The sequence below is a fragment of the Bos grunniens genome, chromosome 23 (genome assembly GCF_055505025.1).
Source record: "Bos grunniens cultivar Pamir isolate PY7600 chromosome 23, Bosgru_T2T1.0, whole genome shotgun sequence".
NCBI lineage: Eukaryota > Metazoa > Chordata > Mammalia > Artiodactyla > Bovidae > Bos > Bos grunniens.
This window is the reverse complement of record NC_141187.1, coordinates 49,261,718-49,283,513: the sequence shown is the minus strand read 5'-3', so window position 1 is coordinate 49,283,513 and position 21,796 is coordinate 49,261,718. Positions and strand designations below refer to the sequence as shown.

The following is a 21,796-nucleotide window of genomic DNA, read 5'->3' as shown; positions in this document are numbered from 1 at the left end:
TTGAAGTGTGAATGCCCAGCATTTTTGAATAGTTGACAGTAAAAGGAAAGTGTGAGTGAATGCGAGTGTTGCCACAGACCTCTGGATGAGACCTGTATTTTGAAGGCTGCCTTACAGGTGTAGCTTTCAGAAGCAATGTTTATTTAACTCTCAAATTCTCATTTCTCATACTCTGCAAACATTTACTTACCATATTTCCTTTTCACGCAACTCCAAATTGACATTTTGAAAGTCTGAGCAAATTATTATATTGAGAAATTCAAGTTAAGAAATACTCAAATCCTTACAGGGAGGTAGAAGATAAAAATGTAGTATTTTAAGTGGAGCTGCCCAAGGATTCCAGGCGACCAGACCTCAGGCTTTTAAACACAAGAGCAGCGTAGCTTACAATGCTTCTATGTTAGATTAATTCTAAAAGCAGCTACTTACATCTTGCAAAAGAAAGTCAGTTGAGAGGGGCCCAGTATGATTTAGTACACAAATCAAAGACTGCAACTGCAGTTTATTGCTAATAATTCAAAGGAAAGCATAGAGTATAGAATATTTGATGTACCAAATTAATAGCAGCATCTTTTTAAAATAGAAATTATTTGGTCACGTGTGTCATAAATGTAAACTGGAAATCCTCATAACATGAAAGGAACATGGGTAACTGGTCTCATAAACACTCTGTCCTGTGACCTACCCTGTGCCCTGACAGACCCCTGGGTACAGGATTCCCATCCTACCCCCGTGTCACCAAAGGCACAGGGCAATCCTTGGCTTTTCGGCAGGGGTTCCTCAGTCCCCTATTTTGTGGGCAGGGCTGGGACTGGCAACCTCCTCCAGAAAACGGAAGGCCATCTGCATGAAATGTCAGCCAAGCCGCCAGATGTTTGATATGGATTGGCTTCCACATCCGGCTTCTTGACCGAATTCCTTGTCTTTCCACCCAGATGTTCTGGAGAATTGCAGAGAACTTGATGAAGCCGGGCCAGGCCCACAGAGCAGAGGGGCGGTGATACTCTGGTGTCCTGCAGGGGGCGAAGCTCCCTCTGATTTCCCTCCATCACACAGCCCAGCCGACCCTGAGAGGCAGACCCGTTCCTGGCCCTTCCTCCATCCCTCCTGAATCACATCAGGACTTTGCCCAGCCGCTAGTCCTGGGACTTCTGGAGGAGGGTTGGAGTGGGTGATGGACAGGGGTCAGATTAGCAGGGAGGGAGTGAGGTGGTGGTTTGGCGTCCCTTATCCACCTGGAGTTGAGATTGGCTTGAAGAAGCAGTGGTCCCAATTTTGACTGTATGAAAATTTCAGAATCATATCTCTTCATACTTCTTTCCCCTAACGGATCCAAGGCCATGTTTGAGTGTTTTCTGACACACATATGCACGTGTAGGGGGCGGTGGAGATGTGAGGAGAGTGCATCCTCTCCTGTGGTCCTTGGTCAAATGTTACCGTCTTTATGACCATTGTCATATCTCACGTCATATGTTTCCCCTCTGGCTCTTAAGAGAGTCGTGTGCTCTTGTGTTTGTCATTGGGAGGCACCCCCTTTTTTCTAGCATCTCACAACAGGACCTGAGAGTACTTCTTGGTGGAGCCCATGGCAGAACTGAGTCAGGGTTGCTGCACAGATGTTGATTACAAATCACTAAGGGCTGTTTTAGACCCAGGTCACACAGATCCACCTATCTCTTACCAAGTATCTGAGAAAAGGAGACAGTGGTGAGCTTGCGTGAGTTCTCCTCTGGCTCATGTAAAAGGTGCGTGTACAATAGACGGGTCATGGTCTGCTTTTGTGTGTTGAAGGGCACAGGCCTCCCAAAGTGCCCTATGCTCAGGGTTCTTTGGTTTTCCAGGGCTTTCCCCACTGCCCTGACAGGCTGGAGCTGCTTCACTCTTCTCGTGTCTCACTAGAAGTCTTAAGAAGGCGTGACTGGGTTCGAGAAAGGAGGAAGCCCACATATACTTGCTTAGACTTCGGATCTTCTGATCAGAGCTCTTGGGGGCTGCAATATTTTGCACTGCAACGACTTCACGCTGCTGACAGGTCCCAGCAGAAGAAAGAGGGAGATGGAGGCTCTTGAATTCTAAGGGGCCTGGAATCCCAGACCAAGGGAGTGATGTGTTCCTCTTTTCAGGTGAAAACAACACCTGCAGATGGTTAGAGATTGGCTGTCAGTGTGGCTGATGTTGTCTTGCCTGAGAGCAATGGCTATAGGACATTTGTAAAACCAAAGTCTGTCCTAAAGACTAGTGTGTCTGGGCTGAAACAGGACAACAGATAAGAGCAATCCAGTGAGTGGTGGGGTGATGGGAGGTAAAAACATTTACCCATTCAAAACAGATTCTATGAAACAAAGTAAAAATGCTTATAAGGCTTGAATCAGCAGAAACCTCATGGTCCCTTAAGATCACAGATCCTATAAGGCTCTATGTATTTGGTTGGTCTGGCTCCCAAATGCCTTGGACTCTGTGAACCAAGGCAGCCAGGTCAGTATTGATTTCTAAGGCACATGTTTTCAACCAGGTAGATAAAAGATTAAAATGTTTTACAAGAACTTCCTTCTAAGATGCAGCAATAACTGGCATTTTTGGATGGGAAGAGCAAATGAATTTGCTTCCTGGATGGCAGATGGTGGGGGTGGTGTTTGGATGGAGGGGCAGTGTCTTTAACTGAGAAGTGAGCCTGCCATAAAATTATAACGTGTTTTATGTGCTTGATCTTGTCTAATGTTCCCAGCAACCAGAGTTTCAGGGCCCTGTCTATAATGGGAACACGCCAAGCCCCTACAGTTATTGAAATTACCTGTACTACCTCAAGTTTTACTGATCTTGCTTCATGTGAACTAGAGTGCATTTCAATACATTAAGGTGCAACCTTAACAGACAAACTGGAGAAGCACTGAAACCTTTCCAAGAAGATGGCGGTGGGGGTGCGTTTTTCTATTATAGGATCTGAATACACCGGCTTTCTTTTGGGGGCTAGCTTAAGAAGTGAAGTGCCAGTACTAAGTCGCTAATTTGTTTCCTAGTCTTTTGGTCCCATGGACTGTGGCCTGCTAGGCTCCTCGGTTCATGGGATTCTCCAAGCAAGAGTACTGGAGTGGGTTGCCATCCCCTGCTCCAGGGGATCTTCTCAACCCAGGGGTCCAAACTGGGTCTCCGGCACTGCAGGCAGATTCGTCACCGAGCCACTAGGGAAGCCCCTAAGAAGCAAAGCCGAAGCCCAAATAAAGAAATAAATAAAAATATTTCGGCCCAAGCCCTCTGGACGAAGGGTTTGGCTTATACGTGACCCTCTTTGTGGCTTTTGGGAGCAGCTTCTCCGCAGCTGTGCCCCAAGTCCCAGCAGCTGTCTTGGAGAAGCCACGTGACTGTTAAATGACTACATTACATCAATTAGAGAAAATAAGGAAGGAATGGGAAAAGCATCATTTTTCTATTCTTCCTCAGCTGAGTCAGGTGACACTGATTTAACAGCTGACTTTACTTTTATTTAGTTAAAAACATCAGTTTAGGCCTTTTATGGAATCGTAAAAGAGCAAGGTTTCCATTGGGCTCTGATCAGATCGTTCTCCCTACCGATGATCTGGTTGCCTTTCTGAGTCGCTGCTCCTGGGACGCCTGCGAGAATTCTCTATACTTGAAACCTACACTCGGCGGAGGCGCCGCCTCCCGGGAGAGGGAGGGTGCAAGAAGGGGGCGGGTCCATTTAAATACCGACGAGGCGCGCCTCCCCATTGGCGGCCGGCCTGTCCATCTCCAGGGGGGCGGGGCGTCCCGGGGGCTGGAGTGCGGTACCTGGGCGAGAGGCGCACCAGAAAGCCCACGTTGGCCGCTGCGGGCAGCGCGGCTCCGAGAGGCGGTAGCCTGCGAACTCCGGCGCCACCGCCGCCGCCGCTCCGCGCCCCGGCCCGCGTCCCTCCCATCCCTTCTGCGAACCGGGGTTAGGCCGGGGTGGGGGCAGCCGAGTCAGCACGGAACGGAGAGCAGGATCCTCACCGCCTGCGCTCGGGCAGGGGAGCAGCGCGCCAAGATCTCGAGAGCGATCCGGAGACCGAGGGGCGCGGAGTTTGTGAGAGAGAAGGAAGTTCAAGCCTTGCCGAGAGGGTTGGCACCTTGGGACGCCTTGTCGCCACGGCCGGGGCCCTCCGGCGGGGGCACTTCACGGCGGCCGCGCGAGCAAGGCGCAGGCGTGCGCGGGGGCGATGCCGGGCATCCCCCGACGCTGGTGAGCCGCCCCGGGAGGGCTGTGCGCCGGCAGCTGAACCCTAAAGTAACTGCCCCCTGACTCGCCCAGGGGCGAGGACGCCCGCCGCAGCGCGGCCCGGACTCGGACGCACCTGGCCTGGACCTTGCGCCTCCGGAGACCTCCGCGGGAGTGCGGGGTTTCCCCTTGCCCCTCCAGTGGTTCTGCGGAGGGGATCGCGCCCCCTCCGCCTCCCTTCCAGTCCGGGCAACTGGGGGCGCCCCAGAGAACCATGAGAGATAAGGACTGAGGCCGGGAAGGGGAAGCGAGCCCGCCGAGAGGTGGCGGGGGGAGCTGTTCACGCCAAGGGCCACCGCGGCCGCGCTCCGGCCTCGCTCCGCCGCTCCACGCCTCGCGGGGCCCGCGGGGCCCGCCCGGCCCGGCGGGGATGCTGGGGCGGACGGCGCAGTGGCTGTGCTGGTGGTGGGGGCTGTTGTGCAGCTTCTGCGGGCCCCCGCCCCTGCCCGCCGCCGCCGCAGCCGGGGGGGCGTTGCTGGGGGACGGCGGGAGCCCGGGCCACGCGGAGCGGCCACCCCCGCCGCAGACCTCCTCCTCGGGCTTCCTGTACCGGCGGCTCAAGACGCACGAGAAGCGGGAGATGCAGAAAGAGATCCTGTCGGTGCTGGGGCTCCCGCACCGGCCGCGGCCCCTGCACGGCCTCCCGCAGCCCCCGGTATTCCCGCAGCAGCAGCAGCAGCCAGCTCGCGGGGAGCCCCCGCCCGGACGGCTGAAGTCTGCGCCCCTCTTCATGCTGGACCTGTACAACGCCCTGTCCGCCGACGACGAGGAGGACGGGGCTTCGGACGAGGAGAGGCGGCAGCCCGGGCAGCGCGGAGGGGCCGACGCGTCCCAGCCCCGGTCCCCATCGCCGGGCGCCGCGCACCCCCTCGGCAGCGGGAGCCTCCTGGCCACCGGGCCTGGCGGCGGCGCGTCCCCACTGACGAGCGCGCAGGACAGCGCCTTCCTCAACGACGCCGATATGGTCATGAGCTTTGTGAACCTGGGTAAGTATCGGGGGCGGGGTGAGTGGGTGGGTAGCGTAAAGACCAGAACATCCTCCCCTTTCCAGTCTCCTGGGCGCGGGGCGTGAGAGGGTGGAGGAGCCCCTGGCGCTGGGGGCCCCGGCGGGGAAGCGCGGACCCGCCAGCTGCCCTCGCACCACCTGCGCGGCCCGGGGGCGGGAGAGGGGGCGGCACGTGAGTTCCCAGCCCCGGGCTGCTCGCCGCGGCGCAGGGGCGTCTGGGGCACTGGGCCGCGAATGCGGCGCTGGCTGGCGCGTCTCCGCGAGCCGCCCGAGCACAGTCCGCGCTTTTCCCAATTGGTGCCCGGCTCGGGCCCCGTTAACTCGACTGTGACAAAAAAGTCCGGCCCGAGTGGGGCCAGCTGGGACGGAGAAGGCGCTTCAACACTTTCCCCCTCCTGTTTTGTTCGGCGTCCTCAACTCTGAGAGTGCCTGTTCTCCCATCGGGATCTCAGAGAATCCCGGAGCAGCTGAGAACTTAAGGAAAGTTGACGATTGTGGTTAAGTAGTGTCCACCGATCTGGGGGGAGAGGGATGCACAAGGAAGTCCCGAAAGGACCGCGGGAGGCTCGCCAGCCCCGGCCAGGCTGGGCTCGCGCGGGCTTGGGGTCGCTCCCCTAGTACCCTCGCTCACATGTCTTTGGCCCGAGCCCCCAAAGGCTGAACTCCTGATCAGCTCGGCCCAAGCTGCACGGGCAGAGAAAGGGTGCGGGTTGGGGGCTGGGGTTGGGCCGGGAGCTGGTCTGAACCGGTTGCCAGGCAACAGAATGGAAATTCAAGGGCGGCTAAATCGGGCTCAGCCGCAAATGTTCTGTGGCAAACCCGGACCGAGTCAGAGCTTTTCCCCCTCGCGTCTTCGCATCTGTAAATGAGAACGTTCGTGAGGAGGACTTTTCCCAGAATCTGTGCCTCCGATCTATGCTCCTCTTCATTCATAAACTGACTCAGCGTAGACGCAGCGATGTAGGGGCCGCGCTCTAGCCAGGGAGAAGTGGGGCGCAGGAGCCACGACCGGAGCGGGCGCAGCCGCGCGGTGGGGTGGGTCTCCGCGGACTTCCCTTCCGGGGCGAGACGCGCGGCTCTGCCCAGGCCCCGAAGTGGGTTTGCAGGCATTGCCAGAGCAGCACCCGCGTCTCCAAGCCACGTCGGAGACGTCCGTCTTTTAAGGACAATCCCCATGTCAAAACCCTTAAGCGAGTCCTTTATAAGTCTGTCAAGGAGAGAATCAACTCCGCTGAGCTTTGGGGGAAGAAAGGACTGGGGCGGAGGGGCGGGGTTCCGAGGGTATGGAGCAAGACCGCAGACGTCCGAGGGGTGCAGGCATCCTCCTGGGAAACTCCTGACGCAGAATCTCACAGGGACTGGAGGCTCCAGGCCTGCCTGTCTGGCTCCTTGCAGCGCCACGGGTTCTGATTGGACAGGAGTTTTCACAATTTATTGGGATCAAAGCCAAGGTGGAGCCACCTCCAAGAAGTATTCTAAGGAAATTCTCAAGCCAGTCAGTCAAGCTGGGGCACCGGGGAGGCACCAGCGCTGTTCCTTATTCTAACATCCCTGCTGCTTCTGTCTTAGTAAATTCCATCCCCTGCCCTCGTCCTCATTACCCCCCCTCTAATCCCCTAAATTTCTTCCCTTGGAGAAATGTTTCATTGCCTTTTGGGGGTAATCCCCGACTTGAACAAAGTGGGAAGAATAGCACTTGTGACTTCTTCAGAGACAGTTGTATCACACTTTCCAGAAAACAGTTCTTAGGCTTAAGGTCGTGGTTCTCAACCTGGCACACGTGATGCTGGGCTGCTCCCCAGAGTAGTTAAGTCAGAATCTTAGTGGCTACGGTCCAGAAGCCCTGGCATGGGAGATACCACCTGGTATCTGAAGGCAATCAGATCACTCCAGAAAGCAGTTAACAGCAATGCTTCTTTATGTCAGTGGCTCCCAAACATTGCTGTGCATGAGTCACCTGGAGGGCTTTTAGGCCTAGATGTCCAGGTGGTACCCCCATCAGTTAAATCAATGCGTGGCTGAAAGCTGGATATCAGCGTTTTTTAAAGATCCTTGGGTGATTCCAATGTCTGAGAACCACTGGTATTTGAAATTGTACGTTGGCCTGAGGCAAGTTTGTAAAGTTTGACATTCACTGTTTAGTGACCTCCAAGTTCTCTCTCCTTGCTTTTCTGAGCTTTCCAGGTCTACAGGTACACGTGGCTTCTGAAGCTTGAAGCTGTTTGTCAACTCTAATCCTGCGAAAGCAACCGTTTAACATAGTATCTCCCTAGGGATTTTTCAGAAAGATTTTTAAAGATTCAAAAAATAGCACTGAAAAATTCTAAAAGAACTCAATAATAGTGTCATTTCAGGCCAGGGACCAGCTGTTACAAAACAAAAGAGACTCCTAGGTAGGGAATTCTGCCCCAAGCCCTTCTTAGACTTTGTGATTGCAAGTTATAGCTATCTGTAGATCCGGTTCTGGACTCCACATGGGTAGAGGAGAAAACCTTTCCAGGTAAGTTGAATCCAAGTCAGAAGCCATGCCACCTGCCACTCAAGCAATGCTATTTAATATTAATCCATTTAGCAGTAGGAAAGGAGGATTTTATTATGAGAGGCTAAAAATGTGATGAAATCTGATTATCATAGCTTTGACCATTAGGACAGTACATTTGAAAGAAGTAATTGCTTGTGCTGTGCTAAGTCGCTTCAGTCGTGTCCAACTCTTTGCGACCCTATGGGCTGTAGCCCACTGGGTTCCTCTGTCCATGGGGATTCTCCAGGCAAGAATATTGGAGTGGGTTGCCGTGCCCTCCTTCAGGGGATCTTCCTGACCCAGGGACGGAACCTGTGGCTCTTATGATTCCTGAGTTGGCAGGTGTGTTCTTTACCACTAGCGCCACCTGGGAAGCTCAGTAATTGCTTCGCAATGTGGATTCCCTAAGGGTGTTGAGACAATCCACAGATTTCTTCCTCCCTGTCAACGGCGTGTTAAGTTACTGTATTACATGACTAAAAGAACCCTACAGAAGGTAGCAGGATGGATTTTAAAGTGTTCTTATATTCCTACTGAGTTAGGTAAGTTACAAACTGAAAGTTACAAATTAAAAACTGTAGGTCTAAGGGAATGTGTTACATCGTTGTAAACATCCTCTTGGGACAGAGGAGTAACTTACTCATGAAATACATTGAAAAGGCCTGGAGCCTTGTCAGTCAGAGACCATCATCAGGAAGCATGAATCAACAGGATACATTTCTTTTGCGTGTCCCCAAGGCTGGTCATCTGGCTGCTGTGTTCATGGCTTTACACTCTCTGGGTAAGCAGTCTGTTGATGTATAACTTCTTTCGTTCTAACCGGCTGGTGTGCAGAGTGCCCGCCAGGCAAGCTGAGTGCTCGTTAACCTGCATTCAACCCTGGCCATGGGTGCCTTTTCCTACTTGTTTCCTAGCGCTGAAAATGTCTTGGCAGCCTGAGAAGCAAGCCTGCCAATGTGGTGACCTTGGAGAAGTATCCTGAACTGTCTCGGGTCTTAGCTTAAAGCTCACCTTTGAGAAGAAACCTCCTCTAACCACTTGGTAGGAACTGCTGCGGCCCCCACCTTCCCTCACTTGTTTACGGTCACCGTACCCTGTTGATTTCCTTGGTTTCACTTATCACAGGGAGTGCTGTTTTTTTTTCTTTTAAAATTTGCTTACTCATTTTGTTTGTCACCACTCTAGGATGTCAGCCTCAGAAAGCAGCCAGGCTTATCCACTGTTGTAACCGAAGTTCCTAACACAATGCTGAGCATACTGAAGGTGCTTAATCAAGAGGGAGTGAAAGTAGGCATATTCATGTAAAATTCGTATTTCACGAATCTGCTTAGGGGATATCTGATTTTATTTAGCTCATTTACAAGTGGCATACTGATTTTTATGAACTTTAACGTATTTATCTGGTCTGAGCTGGGTCTTCATTGCCTCACATGGGCTTTGCCTAGTTTCGGTGAGTGGGGGCGTCTCTTTGGTGCAGGGGCCTCTGATTGCAGTGGTCGCTGTTGCTTGTTGCAGAGCACAGGCGAGCGGGCTTAGTGGCCCTGAGGCATGCGGGATCCTCGCAGATGAGGGATCGAACCCGTGTTCCCTGCGTTGACAGGTGGATTCTTAACCACTGGACCAGCAGGAAAATCCCTACTTGATTTTTTTTTTAACTTTTTGTATTGGGGTATAGCTGATTAACAATGTTGTGATGGTTTCAGGTGAACAACAAGAACCTACATGATTTTTATTAAGTAAAACATTTGAGGTAAGTGAAGACAGGTAATCTCAGCGTCTGAGATTCATGATATCTGATGTATATTTTCAGGCTTTATTAAACACCTTTCTATTAGTTACCTGTGTGTATATTAATTCATAATAGGCATTACGTTTGAGAGTAGTGCAAAGTTTTAGTTAAATCTCTGCATGTCAGACTTTATTTTAAATTAATGAGGTATTGATCTACAGATGCTAGTGAAAGTCACTCAGTGGTGTCCAACTTTTTGCGACCCCATGGACCATACAGTCCATGGAGTTCTCCAGGCCAGAATACTGGAGTGGGTAGCCTTTCCCTTCTCTAGGGGATCTTCCAACCCAGGGATTGAACCCAGGTCTCCCGAATAGAAGGCAGATTCTTGACCAGCTGAGCCACCAGGGAAGCCCGCAGATGCTAGGATAAAATGAAAAAAAAAAAAAAAAAAAAACCCACTCAAATTATGGTCAGAAAAAGGAATCAGCATGTGTTCCTACCAGTAACAAGAAACTTATTGTACTAAAAATACTGGCAATCTTCTGAACAAAATTACTCTTGGGAAACATAAATTAGAAGAAAAATGGAGTACTCTTTCCTTGGATTTGTAACCAGATACACTGTAGTGTCTTTTTCTTATATGATCAGTGGGCCTATTTTTCATTTAAGCTGCCTGTGTTTAGGAAGATTTTTGTTAGGAGAAAATAAATCCATGCCTGCAAGCTATTCACAGCAAAAATAGTTTGAAGAACTTGATTGCAGGAGTGTGGCTCAGAAAAGCAGTGGATGGTCCTCTAAAGAGATTTCAAATACTAAATGTGAAATTCAGTGGTATTTCAACCAAGTTGTACAAAATGTTCTTAAACTTGGATCAAAGGGCAAGCAGATACCATTGTTTAGCTCTCAGATGGTGCTTCCTCTGAATGTCCTTCTAAGAATGGGTATAAATCCTTTTTAGATGTGTTGAGTCATTCTTAGTTCCTCTGTTGAGAACTTAACTCTGATTCGCATAGAGGAAGGATCCCTAGTGATATAAACATCTGTGTCAGTGAAAAAATCCCCACAGTTCAGCACTTTCTTCAGCGTGTAATTGCTTCAGCCCTGTACCTTCAGAGTTTGGCTACTTTGAATGTTGAGTTTCACACGTTTGCTTAGATATGGGAGTGAGGGGGTGAATACTGGATATCAGAGAGTCTCAGATGACCAGTCGCTCTGGTCTTTGCCTCTCTCCCGTCTGTTTATGAAGCTGAGTTAGGAAAGTGAGGCGAGTACCGTTTCTTGGGTCCAGTCAGCTTTGGGTACTTTTCCCTCTCCTGTTTACCATCCTGTGTTTAACAATGGATTATTCCATGGGAGGCTCTGTTTTTCTTAATATGAAGACATTGCACTTTTAATTTTTCCATTTGAGCCTTATTCTAGTTTTTCAGTCTTTCCTCTTGTCTAAATTTGTGACATCGCCTTTGATGCCTCCAGCAGTGGGAAGACAAGTGGGCGATATTTTAATCAGATCATCGTGTTCCAGAGTAGTCCAAGCTTCCGTAAGTATGAGTAAAAGGAGTAGAAATCAGTGTAGACACTTGCTACGATCTGAGCCCTTGAGAGGCCCATGCGTATACACAGCTGTTACACATTAACCTTCCTCCCCCTCCCCCCCCATGCTGACCATCACTCTACCCAGCCTGTCCCAGGCAGATGACATAGCTGTCCTGGCCGCGTGGTGTCACCCAGGGGCTGGTGTGGGGTGCGGCTGGCATCTTCTCCTCCCCTCTGTTTTCCCCACAAAGAGCTGGTGTGTACTGCTGTCTTCACTTCTGTTTTCGTCGTGACAGCCGAGTTGCTTTTATGTAAGCACGTTTTCTCATAATATTCTTACCTTCTGGCTCCCCTCTCTTCCACCTTTTGTCCTCTGGAAACTTGGGACCAGAAAATGCCCCTAGTCCTACCAGCTATTTAGGATAGTGGTGACACTTGTGTTAAGGCGAAGGAAAGCCAGTCTTGTTTTCATGAAAGCTAGTTAAAGAACCGGGGATATATCAGCCTCTACAGTCTTAGTGCATGCCAGAAATTCTTGAAACTGCAGTAATATCTGTTTTTTAATGGTTTTTAGTTTTAATTTTTGTGTTATTTATTAAAAATTTTTTCATTATAGTTGATTTACAGAGATGTGTTAGTTTCAGTTGTAGAGCAAAATGATTCCGTTATCCATATATATATGTATCATGTATCTTTTTTGGATTCTTCTCCCTAACATGCTATTACCAGATATCGAGTATGTTCCTGTGCTATACAGTAGGACCTTATTGGTTATCCATTTCATATATAGTAGCATATATATCGGAGAAGGCAGTGGCACCCCACTCCAGTACTCTTGCCTGGAAAATCCCATGGACGGAGGAGCCTGGTTGGCTGCAGTCCATGGGGTCACGAAGAGTCGGACATAACTGAGTGACTTCACTTTCACTTTTCACTTTCATGCATTGGAGAAGGAAATGGCAACCCACTCTAGTGTTCTTGCCTGGAGAATCCCAGGGACGGGGGAGCCTGGTGGGCCACTGTCTCTGGGGTTGCACAGAGTCCGATACGACTGAAGCGACTTAGCAGCAGCTGCATATATATGTTAATCCCAAACTCCTAATTTAGTACCCCCTCCAAGCTTTAGAAATAAGACATTGTAGTCTGCTGAAGTTGATTGGACTTTTTGGCTCCACTTACTAGTGTTTTGAAAATGTGCTCTGCAATTATTTTTTCCCACTGTCAATAAGTAGAATTTCAGCCTCCTTATGAAGCTAGACCCTGGAGCTGGCTGGAGACATGGAGCTATCTTCCATGACATTGCTTTTCTGGAGGAACATGCCCAGCAGTGGACAACGTGTTTTTTAAGCTGGGTTTCCTTTATCCATTGGCAGCTAGGGATGATCCATTTGTGTCATCCATAGGTCCTAGAATTTACAGCGTGAAAGCTTCATGTCATCTCTTCTGTTTGTAGTTACACTGTGAGAGGTACTTGGGCCCACTTCCTCCTCACTGCTGGTGCGTCTCAAGCTGAGGAACGACCAACAGAACCACTGAGAGCCTAAAGCATCTGAGAAATAGGGCCATAGAGTTGTTGGTCAGACGTGAGTGGATAATTCAGGAGAAATTAAAAGCATGCAAGACTGCAGCCCAGGGCAAGAGGTGGGGAGCCCAGATCTGGAATTTTGTGGATTTTCTTTTAGTGGATAGCATTCTCTCCTAGAACTCTGCTTTTAGAAAAGAAAAACAAAAATAAGCATCTCTATAAATATCCTCCTCTTTGGTATGCCGAAGGACCGTTGACCTTAAAGAATTGTTTTCTTCTCCAAAAATGAGCTGAAAACCACGTTGCCCTGAGCAGCATTGTTCTACTGATGTTCACAGGCTCTGATTCTCTTCCTGCCCTGCCCATGTCCATTATTAAGCAGACTAGGTCCATAATAGAGATGCTATCTAAATTGCATCAGGTAATTCCTGGATGGGTCCCCACGGTCCAGTTATCTCCAACCCAGTCCCAGATGACTGGGCCGAAGACTCCCCTGCAAGCATTTTTGCAGAATGAGGTTCTAGTTCCGAGTGGGAGAGCCTTCCTGGCCCTTGGGTTCATGGGCACACGCCCTTGGTTTCTGATCCTGCCAGATAGGTCGGGGATTGTCCCACGCTTCAGACGTCCTTGCTCCGTCGTGCTGACTTTATGTTCAGATTGTTTTCTCATCATCTGAGCGGTCCGAGGGGGGAGGAGCGGGCTGACTTCTCAGCAGGCAGGCGGCACAGCCCAGGAGCCCTCTCTCCGCCGAACTTTGAAACCAGCTGACAGCTTTATTACGACTCCCCTGCCCCTTAGCCTTTTCACCTTGTCCAGGGTGGAACTTCCAGCCCTCCACATCTGTGTCTGTTGGTGGGGGTTCCTGTGTTTACAGTCTTGTTGGCTTCCTGTTCACGAACACGGGCTGGCAGAAAATTCTGACTCGCGTATCGGGAGAGCAGGAACTAACCACTGCCTCGTCTGGGTTATTTTCTATGGTGATGTGGCTGGGAGACTTTTATAATCAACCTTGGTCTCTGAGACCACTTACTTTCTCCCCACGTCCCCTTTCAATCTACGAATTGACATACCCTAAAGACAGAGCTTTGAAAACCACGCAATGAAGGACTAAAAGTCTCACTTCCCCCCAGATGTTATTAAACACACCTCTATCAGAACAAAGTAGCAGAGAACCTGCACAGTAAAAATACTTCTTAGAACAGTCTGTCTATAGTAAAACTGAGTGAAAAGCTCAGATTTCCTATGTATGCCCATACCTCCTCATGCGTACACCCCCTCCCAGGACCACCATTCCCCACCAGACTGGTACACAGCTTCCAGTCAATGACCCTGCATGGACACAGTATCACGCAGGGTCCATAGTTTGCATTATTGCTCACCATTGGTCTTCTGCATTCTCTGGGTTTGGATGAATGTTTAATGACATGTGTCCATGGTTATGGTATCATATGGAGTAGTTCCACCTAAAAATCTGTGGAGAAACTGTACATTTAGCTGGAAAAGCAAATCAATAAAAACCCAAAAATTCAACTTAGGCAGAGTTTGGGGGAAGAGAAACAAAATACCTTCGAACAATATTGTTTGGAGCTTTACCCCATCAGTATATGAGTAGTTTTGATTGACTTTGCCGGCCTTATTTTGTGTTTCTGTGCGTTGACAGCAATTCCATTAGAAACCTCTCTCTCTCTTTTTTTTTTTTATAAGTCTAGGAGTTTAAAGTCTTTTTTCCTCCACATGCTTTCAGTGAGGTGTCTGTCACCATAGTACCTAGACAATCCCTCAGGCAGAGATACGAGCGATTAAATTTCTCCCTGGCTTGTGCCCTGTTTGATCCGTGCTCGGCGGGACTGGGGGAGTAAAAGAAAGCAGCCTGAGGAATGGATAAGAATCAGGAATTCTGTGCTTGTAAATTATTAAAATTTGGGGGGTGGGGGATGTTATTGGGGAGAGGGGTTCAAGTTTTCAGAAAGGAAGAAAAAAGTATTGTTAAAACTTCGTGTGAGTTTTGGATCGAGAAACTCAACAAAAATACCTTTTACTCCCTTAGTGGCAGGATCCGGGAACTTGAAAAGGTTTCCTCAGGAGAGACTGTTTAGATCAGATTAAAATTAAATTAACAGAGACTCCGTAAACTGGTGGTCTTAGTAGATTAGGCTCATTTGCTTTGAACTGTTTTCCGTGAGAAAAGGCTATACCGATTAATGGTAAATAATGAGAAAAGGCAGTAGTCAAGTAGCATGGTAACCCTCAAGAGTGCTGTTGAACAAATAGCTGGCGATTCGTCTGAGGTAGGTTGGGGATCTGTGAGCATCTCTTTGCAAATATCGTAAGGTGATACCCTTCACGAATTCCCCCCAGTTCTCCTTGAGTCAGCTATCTGTGTGATTGGGGTATTTTCTCAATTCTAGCTACACAACTCCCTTTATCGCCTGACACATCCCTGCGGAGATGAAACCTCAAAAAGAGGAGCTTGGCACCAGGGCTGTGTCAGTACATTTGAGGACTTCAGCTTGCTCCCGTATCACCGGGCTTAGTATTCATGGTGGTTTCACACTCTCTGGTGGGAGAGAAATCTTTTCCTCTGTTAAACTTTAATTTCTGTTGGCTGTGCTGGGTCTTTGCTGTTGCACGTGGCTTTCTCTGGTTGCGGGGAGCACGCACTGTTCGTTGTGGTGCCCAGGCTCCTCACGGGGTGGCTTCTCTCACTGTGGAGCATGGCTTTAGGCCCAGGGGCTTCAGTAGCCATGGCATGTGGGTTCTAGAGTGTGCAGGCTTCAGTAGTTGGGCACACGGGCTTGGTTGCTCCTTGGCACGTGGCATTTTCCCGGACCAGAGATTAAACCCACGCCCTCTGCATTGGCAGGTGGATTCTCATGCACTGTGCCACCAGCATCATCTGGGACAGAAGTCTGAGCCAAAAGGCTTATGGAGGGTAAGGTGAGGAGGACTCAGGTGTCTTCAGCTGAAGCTATTGGGAGAGTTGCATTTCTCCCACGGGCTGTGGAACAGGCCTCCGCATTTTGCTGGGGTCTCTAGGGCAGAATGCCCTCATACCAGCTTTGGGAACCCCTCTCACCAATCTTGCACCTTGCTTGTGTATCTGCTGGCTTAAGGCTGTTTGTCGTACACGCACCTACGTGTCGTCACTGTTAGAGGCGGAAGCCCAGACGGCTCAAGCATGTGAGTGGTACCCTGTGGAGCTTGGTTCCCCCTCTCTCCTCTCCTTTCTCTCTCCTCTTCCTCCCATTAATAAATTTGGCCACCCCACTGCCTTTATTTCCTCTTTTACACCTTTTTCTTTTTCTGTGGTGCTGATGCCTTTGGTTGTCATGAACAGCACGCTGTATACACCTCTTCATGGAGCCTCATAGCTTCTACCACCAAAATGACACCTCGCTCACCAGAGTGGCTAAGCAGCTGGTTTTCTTGAGGGTGATAGAAAGTGCTTTAAGGCCTCTTCAGTGCAGAGTTGAAGAAAGAGCTCTTGATTAAGATTCCAGAAGCTTAAGCCTCCTGTCTTTGTGTTATCCCTTTTTAGCCTGTTCAAGCCACTTAGCCAAATCTCAACGTCTTTCTTTGTCTGTAAATGTGAATATTGGGCTGGATCAGCGTTTTCCTAATAGCATTTCGTGGGACACGTCTCCCAAATGCTCTGCAGAGGAAGAGTGTGGAAGCACTTAGCGTTACATTCTTCTCTTGGAGATCCCGTGTCTGGGAGCATGCTAAAGCCTTGACAAGCCCAGCAGTAGGGAAGTCTGCTAACATGCTTTTTAGAGTTTTTTGAGCTGACTTTTGCTCTGTAACCCCTTTCCCCCATGAAACATCCTTGTGCCATTTCTCTGCCCTAATAGTCTCTCTTGACCCTTCCCGGGTCTCCCTGTAGAGCAGCGGCGGGACCGCAGGCAGCTTCCTTTCCAGCGGCTTCGGCCCTGTCTGGAAGGGCCGCTTGGTGCCGACTTCCACGGGTGGCCCCAGGCCCTCTTTCTTCTCCTGAAGGCAGCCGTGGCTTCGGGCTGTTGCTTGTCTGTGGGTTGTCTCACCATGACTTGCTTGCCTCTCCCACTGTGATGCCAGCAGTCCCCTGCATTCAATTCTTTCTGTTGTAAACACTTGCTAGGGTTTCTCTTTCCCTGGCTGGACCCTGATCACTACAGCCTTTTCATTCTCTGGAATGTAGCAGAGAAACCCCAGACTTTATAATGCTCAGAGGTTCTAGGAGTGTTCCATATGTATATCTTTTATTAATTTTTTCCAACGGCTTTCTTACGGTATCATTGACATACAGTAGGCTGCTTATTTAAAGTATATGATACGATAAACTTTGACTTATATGAGTGCCTCTGAAACCATCACCACAATCAAGATAGTGTATCCAGGGCTATTCTTTTTAAACGGTTGCCTATGCTAGGAAATAGAATAATATCCTAATATAGAGGAAGTGTAGTGAAAATCCCATCTTTCATTGATGCCATTTCAGTTCATGCTTCATTGTATATGCTTGGAACATCCTTAAGAATGGAATTTGCTGAAGATGCTTGTGAATGATGATTTTGGGTCAGAGAACTCTCCAGGATCAAGCCCGCTCTTTGCAGTGTTGACCGGCCTCCATCCTGTATCTCACCTCCCGTATTTATTTTTTTTTATAGGAGCTCATAATAAAAAATGAGATCTCTTCTGATTTCAAGATCAAGCATCTGGGGCCCTTTGGGGATGGTTAGAGACACTGTTGGCATCTCCTTGATACTCAAGCTGAAAGGGTTTGATGCCTCGGGCAATCATCACCAAGATTCTTGCTTGTGTCTCTCTCAAATTCTGGCAGTTGAGGTAGGGCACAAGTCCAAGACATTTAAGAAAGCAGACTCCAGTTTACTCCTGACTTTCCCCTGCTAGGCTCACCCTTCTCCAAGGATCCTGGAAGCTTAAATAGAACTGCATCCTTTTTTTGTGTCGTCTGGGTGAGGGGGGTGTAAGAACATGTAAGTATTGTATTTCTTTATGGCCTTTTGCTTTGAAGAGTGACAGATGTCACTCACCCTATTATCTCAGCAAGGAAGGAAAAGGACTTTACAGCTGCAGATTTACACTAACCATTAGTAGGTGGGGCTTAAGCAGCTCTGTAGTAGGTGCTTTAGTCTCTAAACTGTGTCCTTTTGAGTCTCGTGGACTGTAGCCAGCCCGGGAGTCTCCCAGCAAGAACACTGGAGTGGGTTGCCATTTCCTTCTCCAGGGGATCTTCCCGATCCAGGGATCAAACCCTCATCTCCAGCACTGGCACATGAATATTTTACTACAGAGCCACCAGGGAAGCCCTAACCATTAGGAGATAGGGGAGAATTTGGAGAACGGGGGTAGAGAATTGTTATCGAGAGTCGTGTTAATGTTCAAAATAGCATCCAGTTACACCATAGAACAGTCTGGTGAAGCTGCTGAGCTCTCTCCTCGCCTCCCCCACCACTCAGCGAAGCTCGCCCACTTTCTACTGTCCTCTTACGGTTTGACTTCTGTCCCCATCACTCTGGGGACATTCTTCTATCAAAGGCGACTAAGCACCCTTCCCTGAGTCTTCACCCTCCTCTCTTAAAGCCTTTAACCTTCTGACACACCTTACCACCTGCTGCACAGTCCTGAGAAATCCTCTGCTTAGCTTCTGTGACTCTGCTTGCTCTTTCCTGGTTCTTTTTCTGTCCCCTGTATAGCTGTTTGGGAACATTTCCTGAATAAAAAAAAGATTCAGAGGGTTGGCATGTAATACTCGACCTGCACACGGGGCTGGGATCGCCGTGGGTTTGGGGTGGGGGAGCCCACTCGGATGTAGGAATAAGGAGGTAATGTGGCTGGGTGGTGCCTTTCAGGTGGTGTGCGTGTAGGCTGAGTGGGCTGCGGTGATGGGGTCTGGGAACTGGGGGATTCTGGTGGCCAGATGTCAGCCCCAGGGAGGTCTCCAGTGGGAGCCCCTGATCACGTGAGCCCGTCTTACTCGCCTGTCCATTCAAAGTGTGGTCAAAGTTTGCTTCTTAAACTGTTTTTGGGCAAGCCCCAGTTGGGTTTTTCAAAATGTCCAAATTTCTATGGACCCCTACTTGTGTCAAATTCATTAAAAATGAATGATTAGAGAAGGGAAATGGAAAACAAAATACATACAAAAATCAAACCTCAGTTTGTCAGATCCCACTGGTATAAAATGACTGGTCAAGTGGTTACCAAACTGGGCAGTTTCTGTGTCTGTACCCGTCTCACGGCAGGACAGTCATTCAGTTCAGAGTCAGCACAGATCTCTTGTTGTCGATGCAATGAAAGCCTTCCTGGAGCCAGCCGGGATGCAGGGGCTTGCTGTGGGAATCTGCACGTGAAGAAGCCTACGTGGACGGTGGGTGCCGACTGCTCACGGGCGCCTTTGGTCTAGCCTCATGCCCACATCCAAGCGGTTGCCGGACTTGCCGTTCCTACGTCTGAAATCTCTCACTCCCATCTTTCTCCTGCGTTCTCTTCCCTTGTTCCCCAGATGAGGTCTTTCTGACCTTGGCCTGGGGTGCTGTGCCGGCCGCCCTTGCACCAGCGCCAGCTTGGTGTATCTGTAGCACAGATGTGACCTGTTTCCCCCTCCGTCACCTTCCTTGGCTCCTCCTCTCCTGAGGATGCCAGGATGCCTTCTGACTCCACCCTGTTTCCACTTCATCCCTCCCCTCCTCGTCTCCACTGCCATTCAGCCAGCCACGTCTGCTCCATGATTCCCTTCCTCTGGCTTTTTCTCCCGATTCCTCTCATTTTCGTTGTATCTCTGCCCATTTCCACATTCTCCGTGGGACCTGTTCTCTACAGCCCAGCTCCCAGGCTGTGTTCTTGAGGAAGCCTTCTGGACATTTGCCCACCATGCGCCACGCCTCTTGGAAAGAACGCTGGGGTCTAGTGACCCTCCCCGGCGCAGCACGGCACGTTTGATGGTCAGCTGTGTTGTGGATGAGTTTTGTGTGGTTTAGAGGCAGGAGGTGGGAGCCTTGTGTTCCCGTGAGGGCACTGCCACCTGCTTGCTGGGGGATTTGGGCAAATCACCTTCCACACCCACGTCCCTGATTGTTCATCGTGTGATGCTTTGTTCACCTGGACGCCTCTTCTCTCCCCAGTACCTGGCACCGTGCCTTACTTTACACGTACTCAATAGATGCTCGTGGGGTGGATGGCGGTCAGTTTCTCTATATGTAATGACTGCGTGTGGTGGTCTCTCTCTCTCTCTCCTTGCAATAACCCCGGCTGTTGGAGAGAAGCCTCAGTGTGGTGAATCCCTGCAGGTCAGAGGCACGCTTCTGAACTTCCATGGGCAACGGTGGTCATAAAACAAGACACTGCCTTCTTGCTGGGTTTACATTCTGTGACTTTCTGGATGGTGGAGGGAAGGGAAAAAAGGCCTTGGAAAGGAGAAATGTTATTTTTCCTCTCTCTGATGTCAGTCATTATGACTTTAAGAAGTGTTCATCGAGTCAGAAGTGCTGCCGGGTCTAAATTTAAGTTTCCAGCTTGTGCCCTGACTCCGCCTGCAGGTGCCGACGCAAAATACTTATCTTGTCAGCTTCTCCTGGAGTCAGCTGGCTCGGCTTCCATCGCGAAGGTGTTAGACACTGTTTGCATAAGGGCTGAGGGGGTGACATCATGTCTATTGAAGCGAAGTCACTCAGCTCCCCACTAAGCAACAGAGAGTGTTTAAAAACCCAAACTGGATCAAAACTCAGGGCAGGGTTGAGATTCCCCTACCAGGAGCAGTGAGGGCTGGCCAGGTCGAGGGTGGTCTCTTGAGTGGGTGCCCGGAGCAGACAGGAGTTATCACCCCCACCTGTCTTCTTTCCAGACGACTGGGGAAATGAATCAGGCAGAATGAACCTCTGAGCAGTCAGTCGGAGAGAAGGCTTAAGTGGGAGCAAGTGGGTCCAAATGGGTTGGAAAAAAACGTCAAATGAGAGTAAGGGCATGCGAAATGGGATGTTTATCTTTTTATTGGCTGTTAGAGAAGTTGTTTAAACAGCTCTTTAGTCCTTAAATTATGTATCGTGAGACAGGTAGGTCTTGGGACAGAGAAACTTGTTTCCCTTCCTGACCCACTTTCATTTTGCCCTCCTTACCGGAGTATGCCAGATGTAAGCATTCTCATTTCCAGGATATGTATTAGCCCTAGTGTGGAGGGAAGGGAAGCAGCAAATGTAGTTCTTTCACAGTTGACTTGAGGAGCTGTAGGATGTTGCCACGGGAACTATGAGAATGAGATGCGTCCGTCTCATCAAGTGATGATCTGGTGTGTTTTACACCTTTTAAATATATGTAGCTGTACTTTGCATTTTTTAGGAGAAAAACTAAATTTCTAGTTTGGCTGCAGACAAAAAATCAAGTGGGATGAAAATATTTTAAATCAGAGAAAACAAAGCGCTGAGTGAATAAAGTAGTTGCAGAGGAAGGTACAGTATCAGTTAAATCACTCAGTCGTGTCCGACTCTCTGTGACCCCATGAATCACAGCACACCAGGCCTCCCTGTCCATCACCAACTCCCGGAGTTCACTCAGACTCACGTCCATCGAGTCAGTGATGCCATCCAGCCATCTCATCCTCTGTCGTCCCCTTCTCCTCCTGCCCCCAATCCCTCCCAGCATCAGGGCCTTTTCCAGTGAGTCAGCTCTTCGCATGAGGTGGCCAACGTTGGAGTTTGGAGTTTCTAGGAGTTTCAGCTTCAGCATCAGTCCTTCCAATGAATGCCCAGGACTGATCTCTTTTAGGATGGACTGGTTGGATCTCCTTGCAGTCCAAGAGACTCTCAAGAGTCTTCTCCAACACCACAGTTCAAAAGCATCAATTCTTCGGCGCTCAGCTTTCTTCACAGTCCAACTCTCACATCCATACCTGACTACTGGAAAAACCATAGCCTTGACTAGATTCCCTTTATAGCCCACCAACCCCGAATAAGTAGTAAATAGATATAATAATTTTCCAGTTTGGTTATAGCATAATTAACAAATAGAAACTGTATGTACTTAAGGCATCCATTGTAATGATTTGCTATATTGTGAAATACCATTAGAATCAATGAACATGTCCGTCACCTCACGTAACCACCATTTTTTTCCCTTTTTTGTGGTGAGAACACTTAAGATCTCCGCCTGTAGCAGATTTCAAGTAGATACTGCAGTATTAGTTGTGTCCACATCGCTCTGCTGAGATCCCTGGGACCCATTCACTTGGCGTAACT

The 21,796-nt window shown here is 49.5% G+C and overlaps 1 protein-coding gene across 3 annotated transcripts in view; it reads left to right on the top strand.

The window, feature by feature from the left end:
* Positions 1–3,767: 3,767 nt before the first annotated feature.
* The window catches only part of BMP6 (bone morphogenetic protein 6), a 156,242-nt gene continuing 138,213 nt past the window's right edge, over positions 3,768–21,796 (top strand). For 2 of the 3 annotated variants that reach the window (XM_086370888.1, XM_086370887.1), the window contains exon 1: positions 3,768–5,238. In XM_086370888.1, coding sequence (XP_086227014.1) covers positions 4,623–5,238 — 616 coding nt within the window. In that variant the 5' untranslated portion in view covers positions 3,768–4,622. The remainder of the gene's footprint in view (positions 5,239–21,796) is intronic. The other variant, XM_086370889.1, reaches the window with a different exon arrangement.